Below are 22,126 nucleotides of genomic sequence, written 5' to 3' on the forward strand. Positions count from 1 at the left end.
CAGGGATAATTTACAGGGAAAGTGATATGAGAAGAGGAACTTAGTAAGTGAATGGCCTCATTTTTTCAATTACTAGCTGAGAAGGGGGGTGGGGGAGTGCTATTGAGGCAAAGCTTTCAGCTCCACTAATAAAACAAAGCCATCAGATAAAAGGATTATATGTCCTCTTTATATCTGTACCAAGTGTCAGTTACTGTGCTAAACAATGGGGATGTATATAAAGACAACTATCCCCTCAATATGCTCATTATAATGGGGAAGATGTGCTTTATTAGGTGCATACAAAAAAGGTACAGCATAGGTGGTGGGGAGGGGGACCAGGAAAATCATCAGGTCACAATTAGCGACCTAATATCTCCTGGTAGCTAATTTTCTCTCGATCTTGGAAAAGATAGCCAAAGTATATGGTCTAGAGAAGGCCATTGGATGTGGCAAGTGGAGGTCATTGGTGACAACTAATGAAATAGTTTCAGTAATGCTAGAAGCCCAGTTGTAGGAGACTGAGCTAGAGTGGGTAAGGAGAAAGTAGAGGCACTGGGTGAAGGCAGCTAACATACATTTGGCCGTAAAATGTCTACGTGGTAATGCCAAGACAAACACGTTTCTGCCTACTCCAGTGTCCTCACCACTATACCACTGCTTCTCAAAAGAAATGGGCCAAGGTGTCCCTCTTAAGCCAATTGTGCTTTTCCTCAGTAGGTGTCTGGTGTCTGAGGAAATCTTTTCTATCATCTGAGAGCAGGAAATCCTAAATCACATTATTTATGGATTGCCAGCAACCCTGCCCAATGCTGATTAAAAACTACTGGTGGGTCAGCTGAAAACAAGACCAGCATTATCAGTATGAGAAGAAAGTAGGGGGACCTACACCAATATATATACCGGTTCCCAAATATTTTTGCTCTCGGGGTCCCTTATGCTCTTAAAAAATAGTTGAGGATCTTCCAAAGAGCTTTTATGTATGTGGATTATGTCTACTGGCGGTTGCCTTCCTAGAAATAACATCTTTGTATTATGAAAACCTGAAAGGGTTCTGGGAGCACCGGGCCCCACCACACTTGAGAATAGGTGTTAGCATTAAAGCATCCAGTTGAGTCAGGATGTGTCTTCTCCACTTAAATGGCCAGTAAGTCCCATATACTGGGCCCTACTTAGAGGAATGCTGAGACCCCATCTGGGGTCTTCTTGGCAGAGATCCTGGAGCAGTTTGCCATTTCCTTCCCCAGCTCATTTTACAGAGGAGGAAACTGAGGCAAAGAGGGTCAAGTGACTTGCCCAGGGTCTTCAAATTCCTGGCTGGGCCTAGTGCTTTACCCGCTGCCCACCACAGTACCCCAGTGATCCCACCGGCGAAAGGAATGGGGCCAGGTTAACCAACAGGCAAGAAAAGAGGCCAGACTGGAGCTGGACCAAGGCCTCGGGCGTAGGGGCTGGGTTGCTGTGGATGGACAGTGGGGCTCAGGTGATCTTCCTCAGCGCCTTCTCGGCGGTCCCGGTGCCATGCCCTCGCTTTACCGATGGGGAAACTGAGGCCGGCGTCCGCAGCACCAACGAGACTGGGCTGCTCCCATTGGATTGCGGAAGAAGACCGGGACGTGGACGAGGGGGAAGAGTAGGCCCCAGAGAACTGCTCGCACCCCGCCCGGCAAGAGCGTGAAGCGAGAGGGCTGCGCGGCCCCGCCCACGCGCCCTCGGAATGCGGGCACGAAGTTATCGCGAGAATAGCAGAGTACAGCTACTTCCGGACCCAGAGGTTTTTCACGCTGGTCCCTCCCAGAACAAACAGGCATGACTTCCTCCCCGGACGGAAACGGAAGTGGCGTTAGGGGGGGGCCCCTCCCTCCGTTTTCTAGGCCGGCCTATCCTCCTCTCTCCAGTCCCAACTCGGTGGTTTGCCTAGAGCTCCCGGAGTGAGAGTCCTCCGGGGTGGGGGGGTGCAGTGTAGTTGGGGGTGTATCCTATGAGAGGCGCCGACCGGCTCCCGAAGCTGCAGCCATCCAGTTCCGGGAAGAACGGACGGCACCGTCTCCTCTCAGACCCTCTTCCGTAGGACATGACCTGGAACCCGAACCACAGAGTTGATCCCCGCGTTCGCCCGCCTGGGACAGTCGTGACCCACGGCGACCTGGAGAGACGTGGGCGGGGAAGTGGGGTGCAGCTGGTCTTCGTGAGAACCAGGAAAACCTGGGTTCGAGTCCAGTCCCTGCCATATTTCAGCTGGGTTGTACTGGGCGAGTCATTTACGCTCGGTCTGCCTCAGTTTCCTCTTCTGGAAAATTGGAAGAATAAAAGCCCCCACCTCCCAGGGGTGTTGTGAGGATAATGCCTACTATGTACCAGGCCCTGTGCCAAGCGCTGAGGACCCGTTTACATCTTGTTCGCAGTTGTTTGCATGTTGTCTTTCCCGTTAGACTGTGAGCTGCGTGAGGACAGAGGCTATTTTTTGCCTCTGCATCCTCGAGGCACAGCGCCTGGCACATATAGGAAGCACTTCATAAATGCCTCTTGACCCCTGGTTCTTATAAAAGGGGGCCCGAGGTTGGAGAGAGGCCTTCCTCTCCATCCCAATCTAAGAAACCCCCGCCGACGTTTGTAAAACACTTGATAAGCTTCAAGGCGCTTTCCTCCCAACAAGCCTGTCCCCTATGAAACCTTATCCCGAGATACGGAGCTGGACACAGGCCGGGGAAGGTCTAGCCTAGAGTCGGACAAGGAGTGCTAGCCAGGGCTGAACTTGAACCTCAACTGCCCTCTGGTCACTTAGCCTGCCTACAGTCTCTCCCAACCAGAAAAAAGCCTCCTTTGATCTTTCCATCGTAGCTATTGTCCTTTTTGTCTTCAGCCCATTAAGAGTAAGTGCCTCCTAGCTATTGTCCTTTTTGTCTTCAGCCCATTAAGAGTAAGTGCCTCCGCTTCCCCTCCTCTCACTCTCTGCTTAACCCTTTACAATCCTGCTCTGGACCTCATAAGTCCACTGAAACTGCTCTCTCCAAAGTCACTCATGACCTCATAGTTGCCAAATCCAATGTTCTTTTCTCGGTCTTCATTCTTGACCCCACCTGGGCTGCCTTTGACTCTGTGGATCACTCTCCTTGGTTTTTTGGGTACAACTCTCTCCTGGTTCTCCTCCTCCCTCTCTGACCACCCATTCTCCATCTCCTTTTCTGAATCCTCCAGATCATTCCTCCTTTAATTATAGGTGCCCCTAAGGGCCCTGTCCTGAGTACTCTTTTCTTCTCCCTGTCTCTAAATTTGGTTATCTCATTAGTTGCCATGGATTTATGCTGATGATCCTTACAGCTCTCCATTCTGTCCCAATCTCTCTGGTGACCTCCAATATCACACTTTCAGATGTCGCAGACTGGACGTCCAGGAGACACCTTAAAAACTCCACATGTCCAAAACTAAACTCATTCTCTTTCCCCTAAACCCTCCTTCCCCCTTCCTTCCCTATTACTGCACCATCCTCCCAGTCCCTAAGGCCCCCAAAGTAGGAGTCATCCTGGATTCTTCACTCTCTTACATCCCATATCCTAGCAGTAGCCAAGGCCCGTCAATTTCACCTTTGCAGCATCACTTGAAGGGGTATCCCTTCTGTCCTGACACTGCCCCTACCCTAATCCAGGCCCTCATCACCTCATGCCTGGGCTATCATTACAATAGCCTGGCTCTGCCTATCTCAAGTCTCTCCCCATTCCATTTGACTATTAAAGTGATTTTCCTAAAACATAGATTGGATCATGTAATTCCTCACCCCACCCATCCCAACTCAATAAATTCTAAAGGCTCCCTATGGCCTCCAGGAGCAAATATAAAATGCTTTGGCATTCAAAGCCTTCAGAAACCTAGCCTCCTCTCACCTTTCCAGACTTCTTACACCTTCCTCCTCCACGTGCTCTGCAATCTGGTGACACCAGCTTCTTGGCTGTTCCACAAACAGGACACTCAATCTCTTGGCTCTGGGCATTTTCTCTGGCTGCCCACCATGTCTGGAATGCTCTCTCTTTTACTTTGCCCACTGACATCCCTGGATTCCTTTAAATCCCAACTAAAATCCCTTCTTTTACTGGAAGCCTTCCCCAATCCCTCCTAATTCCAGCATCCCCTCTGTTAATTCTTATTTATCCTGTATATAACTTGCTTTGTATATATTTGTTTGCCTGTGGTCTTCCCTATTAGATTGTAAGCTTCTTGCAGGCAGGGGCTGTCTTTTGCCTCTTTTTGTATCCCCAGTGCTTAGCACAGTGCCTGGCATATAGTAGGCACTTGATAAATATTGATCGATTAGTTGGTTGAACTATAGGATTTCTCTACACCTCATTCTTCCTGATGTCATTGTTTATTTGATGAAGAGGTAGCAGCAGTGGGGCTTCAGAAGCTTTATTGGGGAAAGGTTGATCAATCTGCGTAAAGACTTGGCTTGAAACTTGACACAGCCATTAACACTATCTGACCGAAAATATTCTTTCAAGAAGTTCTGGGTCTAAGTCAAGTCAAATCAGCATTTATTGAGACCTATTGTATACTGTGCGCTGTGCCACTGGAGGATTCAAAGGCAAAACCCATCTCCTGCTCTCCACAGGCCCACATTTTTGGTTTTTTAGGCTACATACAGCATAGCACAACTTGGTACAGCATAGAAAGGGGCAGCAAGATGAGCAATAAAGTGAATATTGCAATAAAGAGTCACACAAATCTTTTTGTTTCTCAATGCACGTAAAAGTTATGTTTACAATATACTGTAGTCTATTAAGTGTGCAATGGTATTATGTCTAAAAAAAATGTACATACCTTAATTTAAAAAATACTTTATTGCTGAAAATAAAAAATGCTTCAGCATGTTGTAATCTTTTTGCTGGTGGAGGGTCTTACCTCAATGTTGATGGCTGCTGATGGATCAGGGTCCGGGAGCTGAAGGTTGGAGTGACTGTGGCAATTTCTTAAAATAAGACAATGAAGTTTGCCTCATCTGTTGACTCTTCCTTTCAGTTGAACACTAAGAAGCCATTGTAAGGTTATGAACTGGCCTAATTTCAATATTGTTGTGTCTCAGGGAATAGGAAGGCCCAAGGAGAGGGAGAGAGATGGGAACAGCCAGCTGGCAGAGCAGTCAGAACACACAAAACATTTATCAATTAAAGTTAACATTCTTACATGGGCAGAGTTTGTGGTGCCCCAAAACAATTACAATAAAAATCTCCAAGATCACTGATCATAGATCACCATAACAGATATAATGATAATGGAAAAATTGGACTACTGCAAGAATTACCAGAATGTAACACTAAGACACAATGTGACCACGAGTTGTTGGAAACATGACGCTGACAGATTTACTCGACGCGGGATTCCCACAGACCTTCAATTTGTAAAAAACACAATATCTGTGAAGCGCAGTGTGCCTGTACTCAAGGAATCAAGACTTAGAAGAGGCCTTAGAATTCTTTTAGCCCAACTCTTACATGACGAGAGAAAAGTGAGACCCAAAGTGGAAGAGACTTTTGGCTTTGACTCCAACAACTGTACCCTCCGCTGCCTGACCACCTCCCCCACCCTACCACCCCACCTTTTCAGTTTCCTTTTGTTTATTGTCTTCTTTGATTAGATTGCAAGCTCCTGGAGGGAGGGCCTGTCTTTATTACTTGTATCCTGAGTGCTTAGCACAGTGCACAAAGCAGGCACTTAATTTGATTAACTATGACTATGACTATGACTCTAAAGTTTCGTAATCCCCTCTCAACTTTCCAAATGATAGCCTGCCCATGCTGTATATCATAATGACATAATTTACCTATTTTCAGGCTATATAAAGACACAAGACAACATTTTAACTTATTGGAAACTTTTCTTTAAAAATAGACACACACGGGGCAGCTAGATGGTGCAGTGGATAGAGCACCGGCCCTGGATTCAGGAGGACCTGAGTTCAAATTTGACCTCAGACACTTAACACTTACTAGCTGTGTGACCCTGGGCAAGTCACTTAACCCCAATTGCCTCACTAAAAAAAAAAAATAGACACACACCAAAGGGTAGAGTACATTCATTCCTGTGATTGCAGGGGAGCCTGACAGTTCAGGACAGGAAGAATTATGATCTAGGACTAGGTACCAAATGGTCAGAAATGATGGAATGTGACTAACTAGAAGGGGCACAAGTATACATGGCTCTCCTGGGTCTTGTTACCAGCGGACAGCTTGAGTTGTCAAGTATCTTGTTCTCCAAGGAGCTGCCCACATCTTACCCTCCATGCAGTATGGGCTTTAGAGCGATCCTGAGACCTGGTCCTAGCTGTCCTGCCATTGCATGAAATTTCAGAGAATAAGGTTTGGCAGAAACAAAACAATTTATCCTTGTCTCTGACACCATTCCCACTGAAGGCATGACATGGCTTATTCATTGGACACAATGAAGAAATCTTCCCAGTCCTCTTCATCCTTTAAAAACAAGCAGGAGGGGCAGCTAGGTGGCGCAGTGGATAGAGCACCGGACCTGGAGTCAGGAGGACCTGAGTTCAAATCTGGCCTCAGACACTTAACATTTACTAGCTGTGTGACCCTGGGAAAGTCACTTAACCCCAATTGCCTCACTAAAAAACAAAAACAAGCAGGAGCCAGATGTGGTGTCATATGCCTTTAATCCCCTCTACCTGAGAAGCTGAGGTTGGTGGATCATTTGAGTTCTGGAGTTCAAATGGGCTAAGCCAGTTGGGCATCCAAACTAAGTTAGGGGTTACCAGGAGGGGTGAACCCAGCCTGGAAATGAAGTCAATTAAAACTCTGTGCTGACCAGAGTAGGACTTGGCATGAGTAACCCTGAACTTCCAGTCTGAGCAAGAAAGGAAAACTCAGTCTTAAAAAAACACCTTAAATGAAACAAGCACAAAATCCTAAGTGAACATGAGCACTGGGGTTCCCAGAGATTAGAGGCAGTTTTGACCTAGACGACTCAGCACCTTTGTCAGGAGGTGATAGGTGGGTTCCCAGTCAAGGTGTTGTGGTGAAAGAAAGGGAAGGAGGGGAATAGGGAAAGGTCTGTAGGAAAGAAGCCATGATGGGTGGATGATGGGCACAGTTTGCTTCACTGTCACAGGGCCAATAAAAGTGAAGGTGCTGGGCTGATTGAACTTCAGTGTTAACATGACTGCAAATTTTTTTTACTTTCTAGACTGCTTGATAATGGTAGGATTCATTGCATCTTCAGCTATCCTCCATTGCATTTTTCAGTGTTGAATTCCTCACCCCCATCTGTAAACATTCCTTCTGCTAAAGGTAACTAAGACATGGCCCATGGTCCTTGGGCAGATGATCAGCCTGGATGGGGAACGAGCTAGGGTGGGTATGCAAAGCCTCAAAAAATTTAGGTATTTTACCTGTGGCCCTGTCACCACGTGGTAGCTGCTCACCTCTATCACCCTTAGGAAGTAAGTAACTATGGGGAAACTCTCCCATCCCAAGAAAACAAAATGCCTGAATTAGAACTTGTCAAGGCATTACAATGACTTGTTTGTCACACCATTCAGGGCCTGCTGGTCCTGAGATCCCTCTTCAATACACCCCTTCATTTTCTTTAGACACCTTCTACAAGCCCATTGTACAGAGACACCAAAGTATAAAAGGAGGCTCAGGCTGGGCTCATAGAGAAGAAATCTCTTCAATTCCCTATCACCACAAATCAAACACCCAGCTCTGGGCTGGCCCTCCCTCACTGCCCTGTTCTCTTGGTGCTGAACACCCTGCCTGACCATGTAGGGAGACTCTTTTCTGGGAGAAAATGTCTTCATCTTCCCTGCAGAAAAACTCTCCACTTTGCTCTATGAGGCAAGTAGCACCTCCGAACCACAGCTCGGTTGGAGACTGCGCAGGCCTCAGTGGACCCAAGGGACTGAGGTTATGGGTTGAAAGGGGTAAAACTGTGATGTGTCCAACAAGGAAAGTGCCTGCCTTCTGGGACCCTGAGCTTCTCCTCTTAAAGACTGGACTGATAGGCACCTCTCTGGGGATGCTTAGAGGGGATTTCTGTATATAATGGGAGGCGGGACTGGATGACTCCTAAGATCCTTTCCAACGCTGGGATTCTGTGATTCTAAATGAGCAACTCTTCTACAAAAAGGGGCTCTAGAGGTCACACCTTTCTATGTCACTGCACCTCTACCACCCCAAAATAGAAATTTCCTTTTTATAGACGTCTGGGTACAGGGACCATTGAAGGATACCAAGGGCTTACTGTCTGTTCTTGATGGGGAGCTCTGTGTAAAATCTCTAGAGGTTGAACTATTCGTGAGAAGTTGGATTCTGTTTGTGTGCTGGTGTTTATTTCCTTGGGTAATACTGATGCCCCAGCCCCTGGTAGTGTAGTGGCTTCCAGCAGGAAGGTCGAGGAACAACACACAAAGCCTTCGACCCAGACAACTGTACACCATTTATTGGGAACACCCGTACACTGTGGAGAACAGACACACTGTACCAAATGGCCACCGCTGCTGGTTGGAAGAAAGGGCAAACAGGGGCCAGTTGGTGTCCAGCAGTCATGATGTGGAGAGGCAGGGGCTCCCAACAGCTCACTGGTCATCATTTGGAATGGAGGGAGGCCCGGGGACATGGGTGTGAGTGTCTAGGAACCAAGTACCTTGCTGCGAATGTGGCCTGGCTGGCCTTGGTGTTTCCAAATGAGATAGAAAGAAAACTAGAGAAAAATAGAAACTCTGTAAGATAAAAACCAGTCCTCTTGCACCAACGCCATGGCTTCCCTGCCCTCTGAGGCCTAAGATCCGGAGCAGGGGCCTCGGGCAACCAAGTCCCTCTGCCACAGGTCTGGGCCAAGCGACAGACTCCTCTGAGGGAAAGGTCAGTGGTTCGGCTGAGACAGTCAGTTGCACACAAATGGCCAATCATTGGCACCAAGCAAAACCGGATCCATGCTATGGCATGGTCCTCCCGGGAATATACAAATATTTAACACCCTTCTCCTTGCTCGTTACAAAACCAGTTCCGGAAGCTTGCAGCGGATTATTTACAAACACGCATTCTGGCACATCCTGGGACATCCTGGGCATGGATGGGGCTTGGCAGCTGTGGTCAGCGGGGGTAGGAAGCAGGAACTCCGTGCCAGCAGCGGGGGAGAGAGACCCCATCTTTGCTGCGCCTGGCTCTGTGGGCACTGGGCTCTCTGCTCAATCTGATAAATAGTCTCCTGGTGGTGAGGGGGGGGGGCGTTAATTCTTCTTGTGAAGAAACTTCATTTTATTGCCTATGGACCAAAGAGAGAGAGGAAGCCCGAGATGCTCATAGGAATAGGTCAACATCACTGCTTCTTTAAGCACTTTCCTCCTTGCTGGCCACTTCTCCACCTCTCTCGGCCCCGAGGAGGGACAAAGTTGCAGATACCACAGACTCATTGTCTAAGCTAGTTGGCAAGAGAGCTGGGCTGAGAGTTCTTGACCCAGTTCTGCCAGTGAATAACTGAGTGGACTTTAGGCAGATCCCCTTCTCTCATTTACTTTGATGGGGTTGGAACTGATTTTCTCAGTGCTCTTCTAGGATTTAATTATTCTGCTGGGTGAATCAATACTATGTTTCCCTAAAGAAGATGGAGGCAGCTGGAGAAGGCCCAACACATTTGGTTTTTTCAGTCTTCAGTGAGGTTATATTCTATTGGGGGACACCATAGATACAAATCTACGTATGCATAGGGTCCATACAAAATAAATTCAGTGTGGAGGCCCTAGCAGCTAGGGAAAGGCTTCAGAGAAAATCGCACTTGAGCTGAGGTTCAAAGAGCTAGGAATCCTAAGAGGTGGTAGTGATGAAGGTATCAAATAAAAGGTATCAATAGTATCAAATGTTGTAGAGAGGAGGTCGAGAAAAATACTAGGCATGGGAGATAGACTGTAGAAAGGCACTGAGTAAGAATTGGAATGTTATGTAGAGGAAGAAAACGAGTTTGCCTGAACCACAGAGTACAAGGAAGGAAGAAATGTGAAATAAGCCTGGAAAGGTAGGTCAGAACCAGGGTATGAAGGTGTCTAAATGACAAAGAGAGAGTTTCTATTTTGTCCTAGAGGCAATAATGAGCACCATGTGTCTGCGAGAGTGGCATGGTCAGAGCTGTGCTTCAGGAACATCATTTGACAGCTATGTTCAAGATAAAATTGAATAGAGGAGAAATTCGAGGCAAGGAAATGAACCAGAAGGATATTATAATAGTCTAGGTGCTAGGTGATGAGAGCCTGACCCAGGCAGTAGTCATGAGAATAGGGCCAACACGTTTGAATCAGGCCATTCAGGAACTGCCCCTTCCCCAGGCCCTGTCCTCTCCTGGAAATGAGAATGTTCTGCATTGAGTCTGTCTCTACTGCCTACACAAAGAAACTCTTGCTCAACCCCTTGAGAAGACATATCTTAGCCTGGCCTCTCTGCAGGATGCTTGGTTCAAGAACCAAGGCTGCCCATGGCTACCTCCCCATAATGAGCCCCTACGAAAGACAGATCTCCCCCCTGGGAAGTCATGATAGGCCACCAATATTCTCTGAAGATTTCTGCCCCAGAATCACCTCTCTGGTCACCTCTTTGCCCTCCCTTCTGCCCTGTATGTAGCTGGTCAGCAGACCCCAGGGCAGTTCTTACCACAGTAGCCACTCACCCAGCCCTCGAAGAAATTTATTCATCCCACTCTGTTCTGTGTCGGGGAGTTCTTCTAAATACTGCTCCACTCGCTGCTCAAACAGGCCTGGGAAGAGAAGGGGGAGGGAGATCAATCACCAGAGGGAACCAGAGGGGCCAGGGAGATGGGGTAAGGTGACTTCAAACATTGTAGACCCCAATAAAGGAGATTCTTGAGATTTAGCTCTAGCATCATATAACCAGCCTATTAGAACATTAGGCAGTATGGAAGAAAGGGCTATACTGAGGGTCTGGCTTCAGCCCTGTCACCTTGTGGGCGAATCACTGCCCCTCTCTCAGGGGCCCAAAGGACAATGGAAAAAAGAATGACAAATCCAAAAATGATGATGATGATGAAAAAATAAAAGCAAGATCTATATAATAATTGTAAAGCACTTAGCACAGTGCCTGGCATATAGTAAGTGCTATGGAAATGTTAGCATTAATTTAGACAACGCTTTAAGATTTGCAAAGAACTTCACAAATACTATCTCAATTGATCCTCACATCAACCCTGGCGCAATTGTCATCCCCACTTGACAGATGTAGAAACTGAGGTGTAGAGAGATTATCTACAGCACGTATGACTGGAAAAAGAAGCAGACCAGGCACGGGTACAAGAGAGGTAGACAGGGTAAGGGGCTGCAATGGTCTCCACAAAATATCTGGGGGACCCCTGGAAGGCTTCAGCACCTGGGGAGGGGGGGCAGGCCTGGAACCTGGGGCTTAGCCCAGACTGTGCACACATTAGGCTACAATTCATGTTTGTTGAACGGGTTCAATCTTTTCATGGAGCTGGCTTTTCTCATCTGAGCCACTAGGGGGTAGGACTCCTCCTGATTCAGTTTAATAAACATGTCCACCATCTACAAATCTCTGTGCTAGGCATCAAGGACACGCAGAAACATACAGCGCAGATCCTGCCCTCCAGGAATTTATAATGGGATCATGGAATGTCCACGTTGGCATTGTTGGTAGAGCTGGGAATTGATCCAACCATTCTGGAATGAGATGCCCAAAGACTCACTAAACTATCCATCCCATTGGATCATCTCCCACTGACAGCACATCCTGGACAAGTGGTTGCCCAGTCCCAAGATGAAGCACTCCAGCCACGGGAACTCACAACCTTCTGCAGCTATCTGCTCTGTTTTGTTTGCATTCTTCTCCTTATATGGAGTCTGGGGCTGGGTCTCTGCACCCACCCAACTCTCCCTAGTCCTGCTGCCTAGGACAGGCAGAACAAGTCTGCAGAGAGGGTGCCCATCCCATAGCCACCAAGAGAATGATTCATTTGAACCTTACCAGCTGTGTGATCTGGGCAAGTCACTTAGCCCAGATTGTCTCCCAAAAAACCAAAAACAAACAAAACAAACAAAAAAAGGAGAATGATCCCTTTCCCCTATTCTGCCACATTCATCCTCAGCCTCCCCATACAGAGAGGGAAGAAGCTGTTGCAGTCACCATCCTGAGCTATATACTGGTAGAGAGAATGCCTTGGGGATGGGGGACTCATATAAGGAAGGGACTGGAAATCGGGTGCGAGGCCCTTCTCAGGCATCCTAGGAGAGGAGCTGACTTGCTCACTTCGCAGCCCTCTCCCTCCCTTTCAGGAGAAAATGGAAAGTAGAGGAGGTCTGACCCTTGTCCAACCCTGACACCGTGGAAGCTTCGACAATACAAGCACTGGTGAAGGCATCAACAAAAGGAAGAGGAGGCCACTGTGGCTGCCCCAGCCCCATCCTTCCCCTGCTTACCCTTGGCCCGACACTTTCTTAGCTCTCTGTCCTGGATGAAGCCGGCAAACATCTGAGACTCCATGAAAACCTCCAGGAAGCGACGGATGCTCTTAGAGGCCACAGATTTTCGGAAGGCCTCCCTCTGGAAGGTTCTTTCCCCCTTCTCATTCTGAGTTAGGAACAGAGAGTAGTGCCCCACGGTCTCCACAAAAAAACGAATAAACACCTCAGATACCAGCCCATTAAGGGTATTACACTCTAGAAGGGACAGAAAAAAAAAAAAAAGGAAAGTGACAATTGTTGGATGAGCTCTGGGAAGACAAGTAGACTCATACATTGTTGGTGGAGCTGGGAATTGGTCCAACCCTTCTGGAAAGTTGCTAAATTATACATCCCATTGGACCCAGCAATACCACTCTTAGGTATACATCCCAAAGAGGTCAAAGATAGAAAGAAAGATTCCAAATGTACAAAAAATATATTCGTAGCAGCGCTTTTTGTCAGAAAAAAAAATGGGTGCCCATTAAATAGGAAATTGCTTGACAAATTGCGGTGGCATCGGAATGTAATAGATGCTAAGAAATAAAAAAGAGAGAAATTTGGAGAAACCAGGGAAGACTCCACTGGACTAATGCCAAGTGAGGTGAGCAAGTCCACTTATACACTACAATTACACAAAGGAAAATACCTTATGCACTACAGTAAAGACTTAAGAAACCTGATGGATGAAATGAACCATCCTAAGTCCAGAAGGCCAATTGGTGGAGCACGCTTCCCACCTCCTGGCAGAGAGGCAACCAACAAGGGGCCCAGGAAGAGTCACCCATGTCCAAATGCTGCTGGTGTGAGAATTTATTTTCCTGGGCTGCACTTATTTATTTCAAGAAAAGGCTTTTAGCTGAGGGGTAAAGGGGCAGGAATAGTGATGCCAAAAAAATTAGTAAAAAAATATGCAGGAGAGTGAAGGAAATACAAGGTGGAGACATGGACAAACAAGACAATGTTGGTACTATCATGTTTAATATATAGCTTTTTTTTTTTTTTAGTGAGGCAATTGGGGTTAAGTGACTTGCCCAGGGTCACACAGCTAGTAAGTGTTAAGTGTCTGAGGACAGATTTGAACTCAGGTACTCCTGATTCCAGGGCCGGTGCTCTATCCGCTGTGCCATCTAGCTGCCCCCAATATATAGCTTTTTTTAAAAAAACACTTTCCATATTACAGAGTCTGACTCATATACAGAATCCTCCTTTTCGGTTCTTTGGGTGTTGGAATATCCATATTCGCTAAGTTTGTCATTTAAAAAATAAAATAAAGCAATGTTGTAAGGCAGGGAAGGGGAATCATTTGAACCCCACTTCCTCCCCAAGGCCTTGCTCAGAGCCACAGCCTGCACTGGACTTTCCCACTTCTCCAGCCTTTGCTTCTAGCCACAGACTGCTGCGTTTTGCTCCCTGATTCTGTTGCCTGCCTATGTCTTGTCTCCACAACTGAATTACTGGCTCCCAGAGGACCAGGCTTCTTTTGGCATTCCTCATCCTGCCTGGCATAGCAGAGTTCATGTTGTAGGTCCTGAATGAACACTTTCCATATGAATAAGAGCACCTCCATCCTACCCCTAACACATACCAAACACACACACACACAAATGTCAGGGCTAAAGCTGGGTTCTGACCCCATGATCAGTAGAGACCCTTCGTGGTCACATGTGTATCCCCCACCCCACCAGAGGCCCTGGGCAGGGCAGGAATAGTTCTGCAGGCAGACTTCTCACAGTTGGTCAAAGAACACCAAAGGAAGTAGCCGTTGGGACTCTCCTCACTCTTAGGATGTGGGAGAAGCTTAAACTAATACAAAGCTGAATGTTTCAATTAACTTCCCTGAAAGTGACCACAATGTGGACCTATGTAGGGGTACAATCTGGGAAGATTCTCCAGGATGGTTTACATTTCTAGATATCCTCTGAGAAATTACCATGATCTCCCTATGCCCCTGAGACATCGGGGGGATGTGGGTTTGAGGTATTCCAGTCTGAAGGAAGGGACCCGGGAAGAAGGTCTCTCCTCTTGTGCCTGGGACTCTCTGTTCTTTCATCAGACAGATCAGGCTTGGCCCAGCACAGACCATAGACCTCTTCTATACCCCTTGGTTATTCTCTTGGCCTGATCGCTATACCGGGGTCCAGACCAGTTAGTTCCCTTCTTACCATCCTCGGAGTCGCTATCAGAGTCCTGGGAGATCAATTCATTCTTTCTCTCCAGAGCCTGCTCCAGAGCCGCCTGTAGCTTCCTAGGCAGCAGGGTGTCCTCATCATCCATCTGCAAGAATGAAGTAAGAAAGGGCTGCTTAACTCTGTGGCCACAACATGGCGTTACATCCCACCCAGGCAGGTAAGAGGACCAGGCCTGCCTACCCACCCTGACTCTTCATTCTCCAACTCTGGCTTCAGAGAACCAGGAGCTGGACCCAAAGGGGACCTTAGATCTGTCTTACTGATGAAGAAACCTGAATACCTAGAGTTTAAGGGACATTGGCCAAGGTCGTCAAGTCAACAAGGGGTGGAGGAAGGGCTAGGGCCCAGCGTCTTGTGGCTCCTTGTCCAGAAGACCACCAAGCTTCCTCTCTGCTCAGAGGATGCCTGCTAGAGAAGGAAAGACCCTTCCTTCCACTGCCAATAATGAAGCCCCACAACACAGAGAAGTACAGGCCCGAATCCAGTCTGACTCTTGTTTGTGAGGGGTGAGCTGCTGAGAGGATGTATGTCTAGGGCTCTCATTCTTAAACCTTTGGTTAACGGAGAATTTAAGTTGTTTTTCTTTTTTATATTTTTCTAACTGAATTTTGGGTCGCTAGGAAATGCAGTGGATAGAATGCTGGGCCTGGAGTCATGAGGGCCTTAGTTCAACTCTGACCTCAGACACTTACTGGCCAGGTGACCCCGGGAAAGTCACTTAACCCTGTTTTGCCTTAGTTTCTTCATCTTTAAAATGAGCTGGAGAAGGAAGTGGCAAACCGCTCTAGTATCTTTGCCGAGAAAACCCCAAATGGGGTCATGAAGTCAGTCACAACGAATCAAATAAACAACAACAAACTGAATTTCAAGATGATTAGCTTCCTTTGTAATCCTATTTATTTTGCTTTATGCATTTAAAAATATTCTTCTGAGAAGAGGTCCAGAGGCTTCACCAAACTGTCGCCCGAGGTGTCCAGGACAGAAAATAGGTAAAGTGGTCTGTGTTAGGGGGAGCCCCGAAGGCTGTGGCCCAATAGCTGGTCAGAGGGTAGAGGCCACCAGCCGTGGGCTAGCTCACACCTTGCTCACCTGTCGAATGAATCGATCAGATCCCAGATTCACCATCAGGGCCTAAGAAGAAAAGAGAATTCTGGGGTAATGTAAGGTTCTCACCAAGCCATCTTCCTACCACCAAGCGTGTCCCAGAGCTTAGTAACTTACAGAGTGAGCTCGGGGTACCAACTCCAGCCCAGAGATGCCCCTCTGGAAGAAGGGGGACCGAGAGCAGAGGGAAGAGCCCAAGGATGGCAGACAAGGTCAGACCTTAGAAGATCAGCTGACCTCCCTTTCCTTTCCCCTCCCCCTTTTCCTCGACCTCCCCCTTCCTTCCCCTCCCCCTCCCTCCCCCACCATTAGGACCCACCTCCTCCACAGGCAGCTCCTTCAGTTTGGGGAGGGAACTGGAGAGCAGACCGACCAGAAAAGGGGTGGGACAACAGACAATGTCGATCATGGAGGCTGGTAGCACAGGGATGAAGGTGTGCTGCCAGGAGAAGGGGTACAGCAGGGCCACCACTGCATGGGAACAGCTGGACAGGGTGCTAGAGAGAAGGAGAAAGACAGAGCCCCTCAGCTGGTGCGAGAAGGGCGAAACATCAGCCCCAAGCCGGGGGAAAGGGAGATGAGTGCCAAGCCTCCCAAAAGACACCCCAAACCACTACAGGAATGCCAGACAGGGCAGGGCAAAGCTGCCCATCAATGAGTGTCTCCGGGAAGGCCCAGAGCTGAGCCATACCCAATCCTTTGTAAATCCCCTTTGATAACAGGGTGTTAGGGAGCACACACACCAGGGCTCCAGAGAGGGCCCGGCCCAGCACAAGGGAGCTCGCCAGGCCAAATCCACAAGTGTAACAGATGCTTTTCTGCCTACTCCCCTGGTTGTCTCCCTGGTCCTCCTCTGTCTCCTTCAAAGGTTCATCGTCTTTCACCTTCCCATGTGTGGGTCAAGGTCCTTTCTCTTCTCTCCCCTTGGCAATCTCAACCCTCCACTGTCCGTGGCTTTGTTCATCACAAACATGTGCTTTGCACATGCGTTTGTATGTAGCTGGAGATGAACAAATAGTGTAGGTGAGCAAAGGTTGAGTGCGTGTTTTAACTGGGGTTAAAGAGGGAAAAAAGTCTATGATTCACCAGCTCAAAGCATGTTGGAGCTGGAAAGGACCACAGAGATCATTCCAATCCAAACCCCTAACTTAAAAGAGGAAACAGGATCAGAGAGGGGAAGTTTCCCTGTACTGCTGCAGTTCTGGAGTGGACTTGGCCTAGGTACAAGTTCTTCCAGCCTGAGCCCCACCCTGTAGAGTCTTGTCTTTAGGGCCTCTTAAGGTGACTCCACCCACTGCCACCTCCTTGCCCGGGCAGGTCTAAGGTAAATAAGCTCTTTATCAAACCTGGTTGGCCCCTCCGCCTCTCTTGCAAGGTCCCACATTCTATCCCTTTATGGCTTTGAGCACTGCCCCATGTCTGCCTGGTAACTCGCACCCACAGATTCCCAAGACCCTTCTTGTGGCATAGACAGCTGTGGTGGTGGTTCTGGGGGAGCAGAGAGGGGCAGGGGGCCCTCTGCTCAGGCTTCAATGGGACAGAATGGCAAATGGGGAAGGTTACAGGATCTGTGGCAGGGCCATGTTCCTAAGAGGCCCAGGACAAGCTGGCTGGGTCCTCTAGTGGACATACAAATATTCATCCATCACCTGCTATGCATAAGGCACTGTGTTAGGCAAAATTATAGTTCTTTCTCCAACCCAAGCAGAGGAGAACAATCTATCTGAAATACTGAGATTTATCCAGCACTCCTTAGGGGTTTCTTTATTCCACAAAGTCAAGACCCCTTCTCTCTTCTCCCTCCCCCAAGCCAGTGGAAGCTTCTTCAGGAGCAAAGACTTGGAGAAGAAGGGAAATTTTTTTGTGATACCAACGAGCAGCACAATCCAGACCTTCTAGGGCAGTGGGTCTTCATACCCCAATCCTGCGTACTCCGTACCGCCTGCCCTCCCCTTCCCCCTGCCCCTGGGTCCTGGCATAGAACAGAATCCCTGCATGGCCAGCCAGCACTAGGAGAATGAAGGAGCCCCAGCCTTGGAATGTGTTCACACCGGCAGCCTGAAGCCACCACAGACAGAAACAATGGTCACATTCAGACCATGGGATATGATACTAAGTTGGGGAGGGGGTGGGAGGGGCAGAAAGGCTGGGCAGAGAAGGAAAAGCCAGAGGGCTATTAGGGGTTGGGTTTTTCAGGGTCATAAAATGATGGCTTGGTCAAAGCAGGAGCCCTGAGAATCAGGTGTGGCAGAGCAGGCTGAGCCAATCGGGAAGCTGGCTCCCTTGGGGGTTCCTATCCCCTGCAAGGATGATAAGCTTCCCAACTATGCCTTCATCTGAATCAAAGATAACACATATTAAACGGCACAGGGCCAAGGTCGAAATTCCCCAGGATACATCACTAGAGACACCTCCTTCTGTCCTGGCACCTACCCATTAATGCCCACTCATTGCCAGACTATAGTCAAAATGAGCACAACCCCGATTATGGGCGGCTGCCAACTCAAAAGCACCTGACTGTTTCTTACTGGAAAGTTTACCCTACTTACTGCCTTAGAGTATAAGAAATATTGGGGTTTTGAAGTAGGGGAAATTTCCTAATGTTAGTTTTGAAATGGGGGAAATTTCTTCTTTTCAAAACTTTGGCATATGTTCTTACAAGCATTATTGGTTCTCCTCTTCTTAGGGCAGGGAATGAGGGAGGCATAAGTAAGAAGAGAGGTGAGGGAGGAAGGACAGGCCTCTCCCTATCCCTATTTAATTCAACCAGCTGATTAAATGCCTACTATGTACAAGGACCCTTGTTACGCAATGCATAAAAGTGATACATTTATATAAATATACCTGTGTGTGTCTATAGCTATATGTATTTATAGATAGATAGATAGATAGATAGATAGATAAATAGATAGATGATAGAGATAGATATACATATGCAGGCATATAAAAACAGTATAGATCTATAACTGAAGAGGAAAGAAAGATGTATTCAATTTAACAAATATTCTTTAATTGTAAGGCACTAGACTAGGGTGTGTAGAGAGAGGAGGCTTTGGGACAGAACCTAGGGTGAGTCCCACCCCTGGATGGGAGGAGGAAGAAGATGATCCAACAAAGGAGAATTAGAATGGAGAAGCAGGATAAAGGTAAGATCTTGTCCTATGTTGACCTAGCCCCAAGCATAGGCAGATAGGTAGAAGTGCTGATAGGAACAAAGACAGAGCATGATAAAACAAGGCCTAGCCCTGAAGGAGACATTGTGGAAGTAGAAATAGTGGACTGGATGTGGGAGGCAAGCTAGGAAGAAAGAGGAGTCAGAGATGACCCCAAGGCTTCAAGTCTGGATGATGGGGCATAAGATTAGGGTTTTTTCTCCAAGAAGTCCAGTTGGGCAGACTTGATCCTTAAGGGTCCTTTACTCTGGCCACTGGGCAATGTGTCCCATCCCCTGAATAGCTCAAAAGCTTCAAGGCTGTGGAACACGTGGAATAAGGGACCAAAAGTGAGATCTCCCTCTGGGGTCCAACTCTACTATAGGGCTAAGTTCTAATTCCATCATGTACTAGATTTCACAGGTTCACAAATACAGAAGGAACCTTGTTTTATAATTCAACATGTTATTTTTCCCTCCCAGTTTTCTATCACCTGCAGATATGATAAGCTTGCCAACTATGACTTCATCCAAGGAAAAGATAAAAAAACTCAAATGGCACAAGGCCAAGGTCAAAATTCCCTAGGGTACTTCATTAGAAATATCTCCTTCTGTACTGGCATCTACCCATTAATGCCCAACTCATTGAGTGTGATCACTTAGCCACATTCAAATACATCCAACCCAACTATCATCTAGCTCTATCTCTTCATCCTGTCAATAACAATAGCACGAGTGACTGTCAAATCCTTTGCCAAACTCTGGGTAAAGTATTTGCTGTTGTTGTTTGGTCACTTTCAGTCATGTCCGACTCTTCATGAACCCCTTTGGGGTTGTTTTCCTGGTAAAGATACTAGAGTGGTTTACCATTTCCTTCTCTAGCTCCTATTACAGATAAGGAAACTGAGGCAAACAGGTTTAAGTGACCTGCCCAGAGTCACACACCTAGTGTCTAAGGCCAGATTTGAACTCATGCAGATGAGTGTTCCTGACTCCAGGCCTGAAGCTCTATCTACTGTGCCACTTAGCTATAGGTTTAAAGTTGGTTGATGGATCAAATGGTTGATGGATCAAAAAATAAATGAAGAAAAAATAAACATACCAGTCTTGTAAGCCTAGTGGCAAGGGGCACTAAAATGCAGAATGAGTGAGAATGGACAATAACAACAAAGAGGGCTTTTTAAAGTTATCTTGGGGAAAAGGAGAATCAGTGAAGGGACAGGACTGTTGGTTGCTTAGGACTGATGGAATGATGTTAACAAATGAAAGGAGATAGGATGAAAGCACCTAATTGCTCCTAATAAATTCAATTCAAAAGGCATGGGACTGAAAGAACTGGAAGATGGTGTCGGTTGAACACAGTGATTTTTGCAAAATGTGGGGAATAGAAGAGATGCTCTTCAGGACCAAAGAAGGAAAAATGTCCCTTTAAAAAAAGAGAGAGAGTATATTCTTTAAATGATAGACCAGTGACCTTGAGTCAAATTCCTGAAAAAAATTATGTATTATCAAAGGGATGGTTTGTGAGCATTTAGAAAGGAAAGCAGTGATCCCTAAAAGTCAGCACACACCTTCATCAGGAACACATCATGCCACATTAGCATCATATTTTCTGACAATGTTATAAAACTAGTAAGTTAGGAGAATGATATAACCATTGTATATTTAGATTTCAGCATAGCATCTGACAAAGTCTCTTGTGCTATCCTCATTAACAAGATGGAGAAATATGGACTGAATGATTGTAATCTTAGGTAGAGTTAAAACTAGCTAAATGTCTAGATCTAAAGAACAATCATGAATGAGTTGATGAAAATTTGGAGGGAAGTTTCCAATCATATATTCCCAGTGATATGTACTTAACCCACTGCTGATGTAGTTAAAAATTAAAAAAAAAAAAAAGACTTAGAGGGGCATCTAGGTGGTGCAGTAGATAGAGTACTGGCCCTGGATTTAAGAAGACCTGAGTTCAAGTCCGACCTCAGACACTTGACACTTACTAGCTGTATGACCTTGGGCAAGTCACTTAACCCTCATTGACGTCCCCTCCCCCACCAAAAAAAGACCTAGAAATAGAGTTGACAGATCTGAGATTTGAGTCCTGCCTCACTACCTATCAGCTACACAAGTCTTTGCTAACTATCTTTTTGTTTTAATCTTTAAAATGGGGATAATACCATCTTCAGTGCCTCTACATATAGGCTTATTTATATACAAAAAGGTTTTGAAAACCACCAAATAAATAAATAAGAAAACCACAAAAATCATATGAATGTCAGATACTATCATCTATTTTTATCAGTGAATTGATTGAGAGCTAAAATAATATGTTTATCAAATTTAGAGATGACACAAATCAGAAAGGGCTAAATTACTAGGTGTGAGAACAGAATCAGGATCCACAAAGATCTCCAAAGTCTAGATTGATTGTTGGGCTACATTAAGAATAACTTAATCGGGGCAGCTAGGTGGCACAGTGGATAGAGCACCGGCCCTGGAGTCAGGAGTACCTGAGTTCAAATCCGGCCTCAGACACTTAACACTTACTAGCTGTGTGACGCTGGGCAAGTCACTTAACCCCAACTGCCTCACTAAAAAAAAAAAAAGAAAAAAAAAAGAATAACTTTATGCAGGCTTAAAAGGTAGTTCAGGGGTGGCTAGGTGGCACAGTGGATAAAGCACCGGCCCTGAATTCGGGAGGACCTGAGTTCAAATCCAGCCCTAGACACTTGACACTAGCTGTGTGACCCTGGGCAAGTCACTTAACCCTCAGTGCCCCACAAAACAAACAAACAAACAAACAAAAACAAAAACAAAAACAAAAATGCATGATATATAGGAGTCAAGAAAGCTAGAATGACCCTGAGAGAGGTATCCAGGGGTAGGGGTGTGAGAGCCCTGGAGTACCTTGTCCTGCTCAGACTTCCTCTACAGTATTGTGTTCAAGTCTGGCCACTACATTTAGTGGAGGCTAAAGAGAAGATGGATGGGCTACATCCATCTATGATGCTTGAAGTCTCTGACTGAAGAAAATGGGAATGGTTAGCTTAGAGAACAGAAGACTTAGGAGAAACATGGTCATTGTCTGGAGACAGGGAAAAACCAACCAGAAGTCTGTTGCAATAGTCCAGGTGAGAGGAGGTAAAGGCTGCCAGGATGGTGGCTATATGCCTGGAGAGAAGGGATATATATGTAGGAGGTTGTGAAGGCAGAAATGGCAGCCCTTGGCAACAGATCAGA

At 46.7% G+C, this 22,126-nt stretch overlaps 1 protein-coding gene across 1 annotated transcript in view; it reads right to left on the minus strand.

The window, feature by feature from the left end:
- Window positions 1-8,402: 8,402 nt before the first annotated feature.
- DENND2B (DENN domain containing 2B) overlaps window positions 8,403-22,126 on the minus strand; it is a 212,496-nt gene continuing 198,772 nt past the window's right edge. Inside the window, 6 exon segments of the mRNA XM_043970649.1 lie at window positions 8,403-9,249; window positions 10,642-10,728; window positions 12,419-12,658; window positions 14,605-14,716; window positions 15,721-15,762; window positions 16,055-16,232. Of these exon segments, the coding sequence (XP_043826584.1) occupies window positions 9,215-9,249; window positions 10,642-10,728; window positions 12,419-12,658; window positions 14,605-14,716; window positions 15,721-15,762; window positions 16,055-16,232 (694 nt within the window). The 3' untranslated portion in view covers window positions 8,403-9,214.

This window comes from Dromiciops gliroides, chromosome 6, assembly GCF_019393635.1.
Source record: "Dromiciops gliroides isolate mDroGli1 chromosome 6, mDroGli1.pri, whole genome shotgun sequence".
NCBI classification, from domain to species: domain Eukaryota; kingdom Metazoa; phylum Chordata; class Mammalia; order Microbiotheria; family Microbiotheriidae; genus Dromiciops; species Dromiciops gliroides.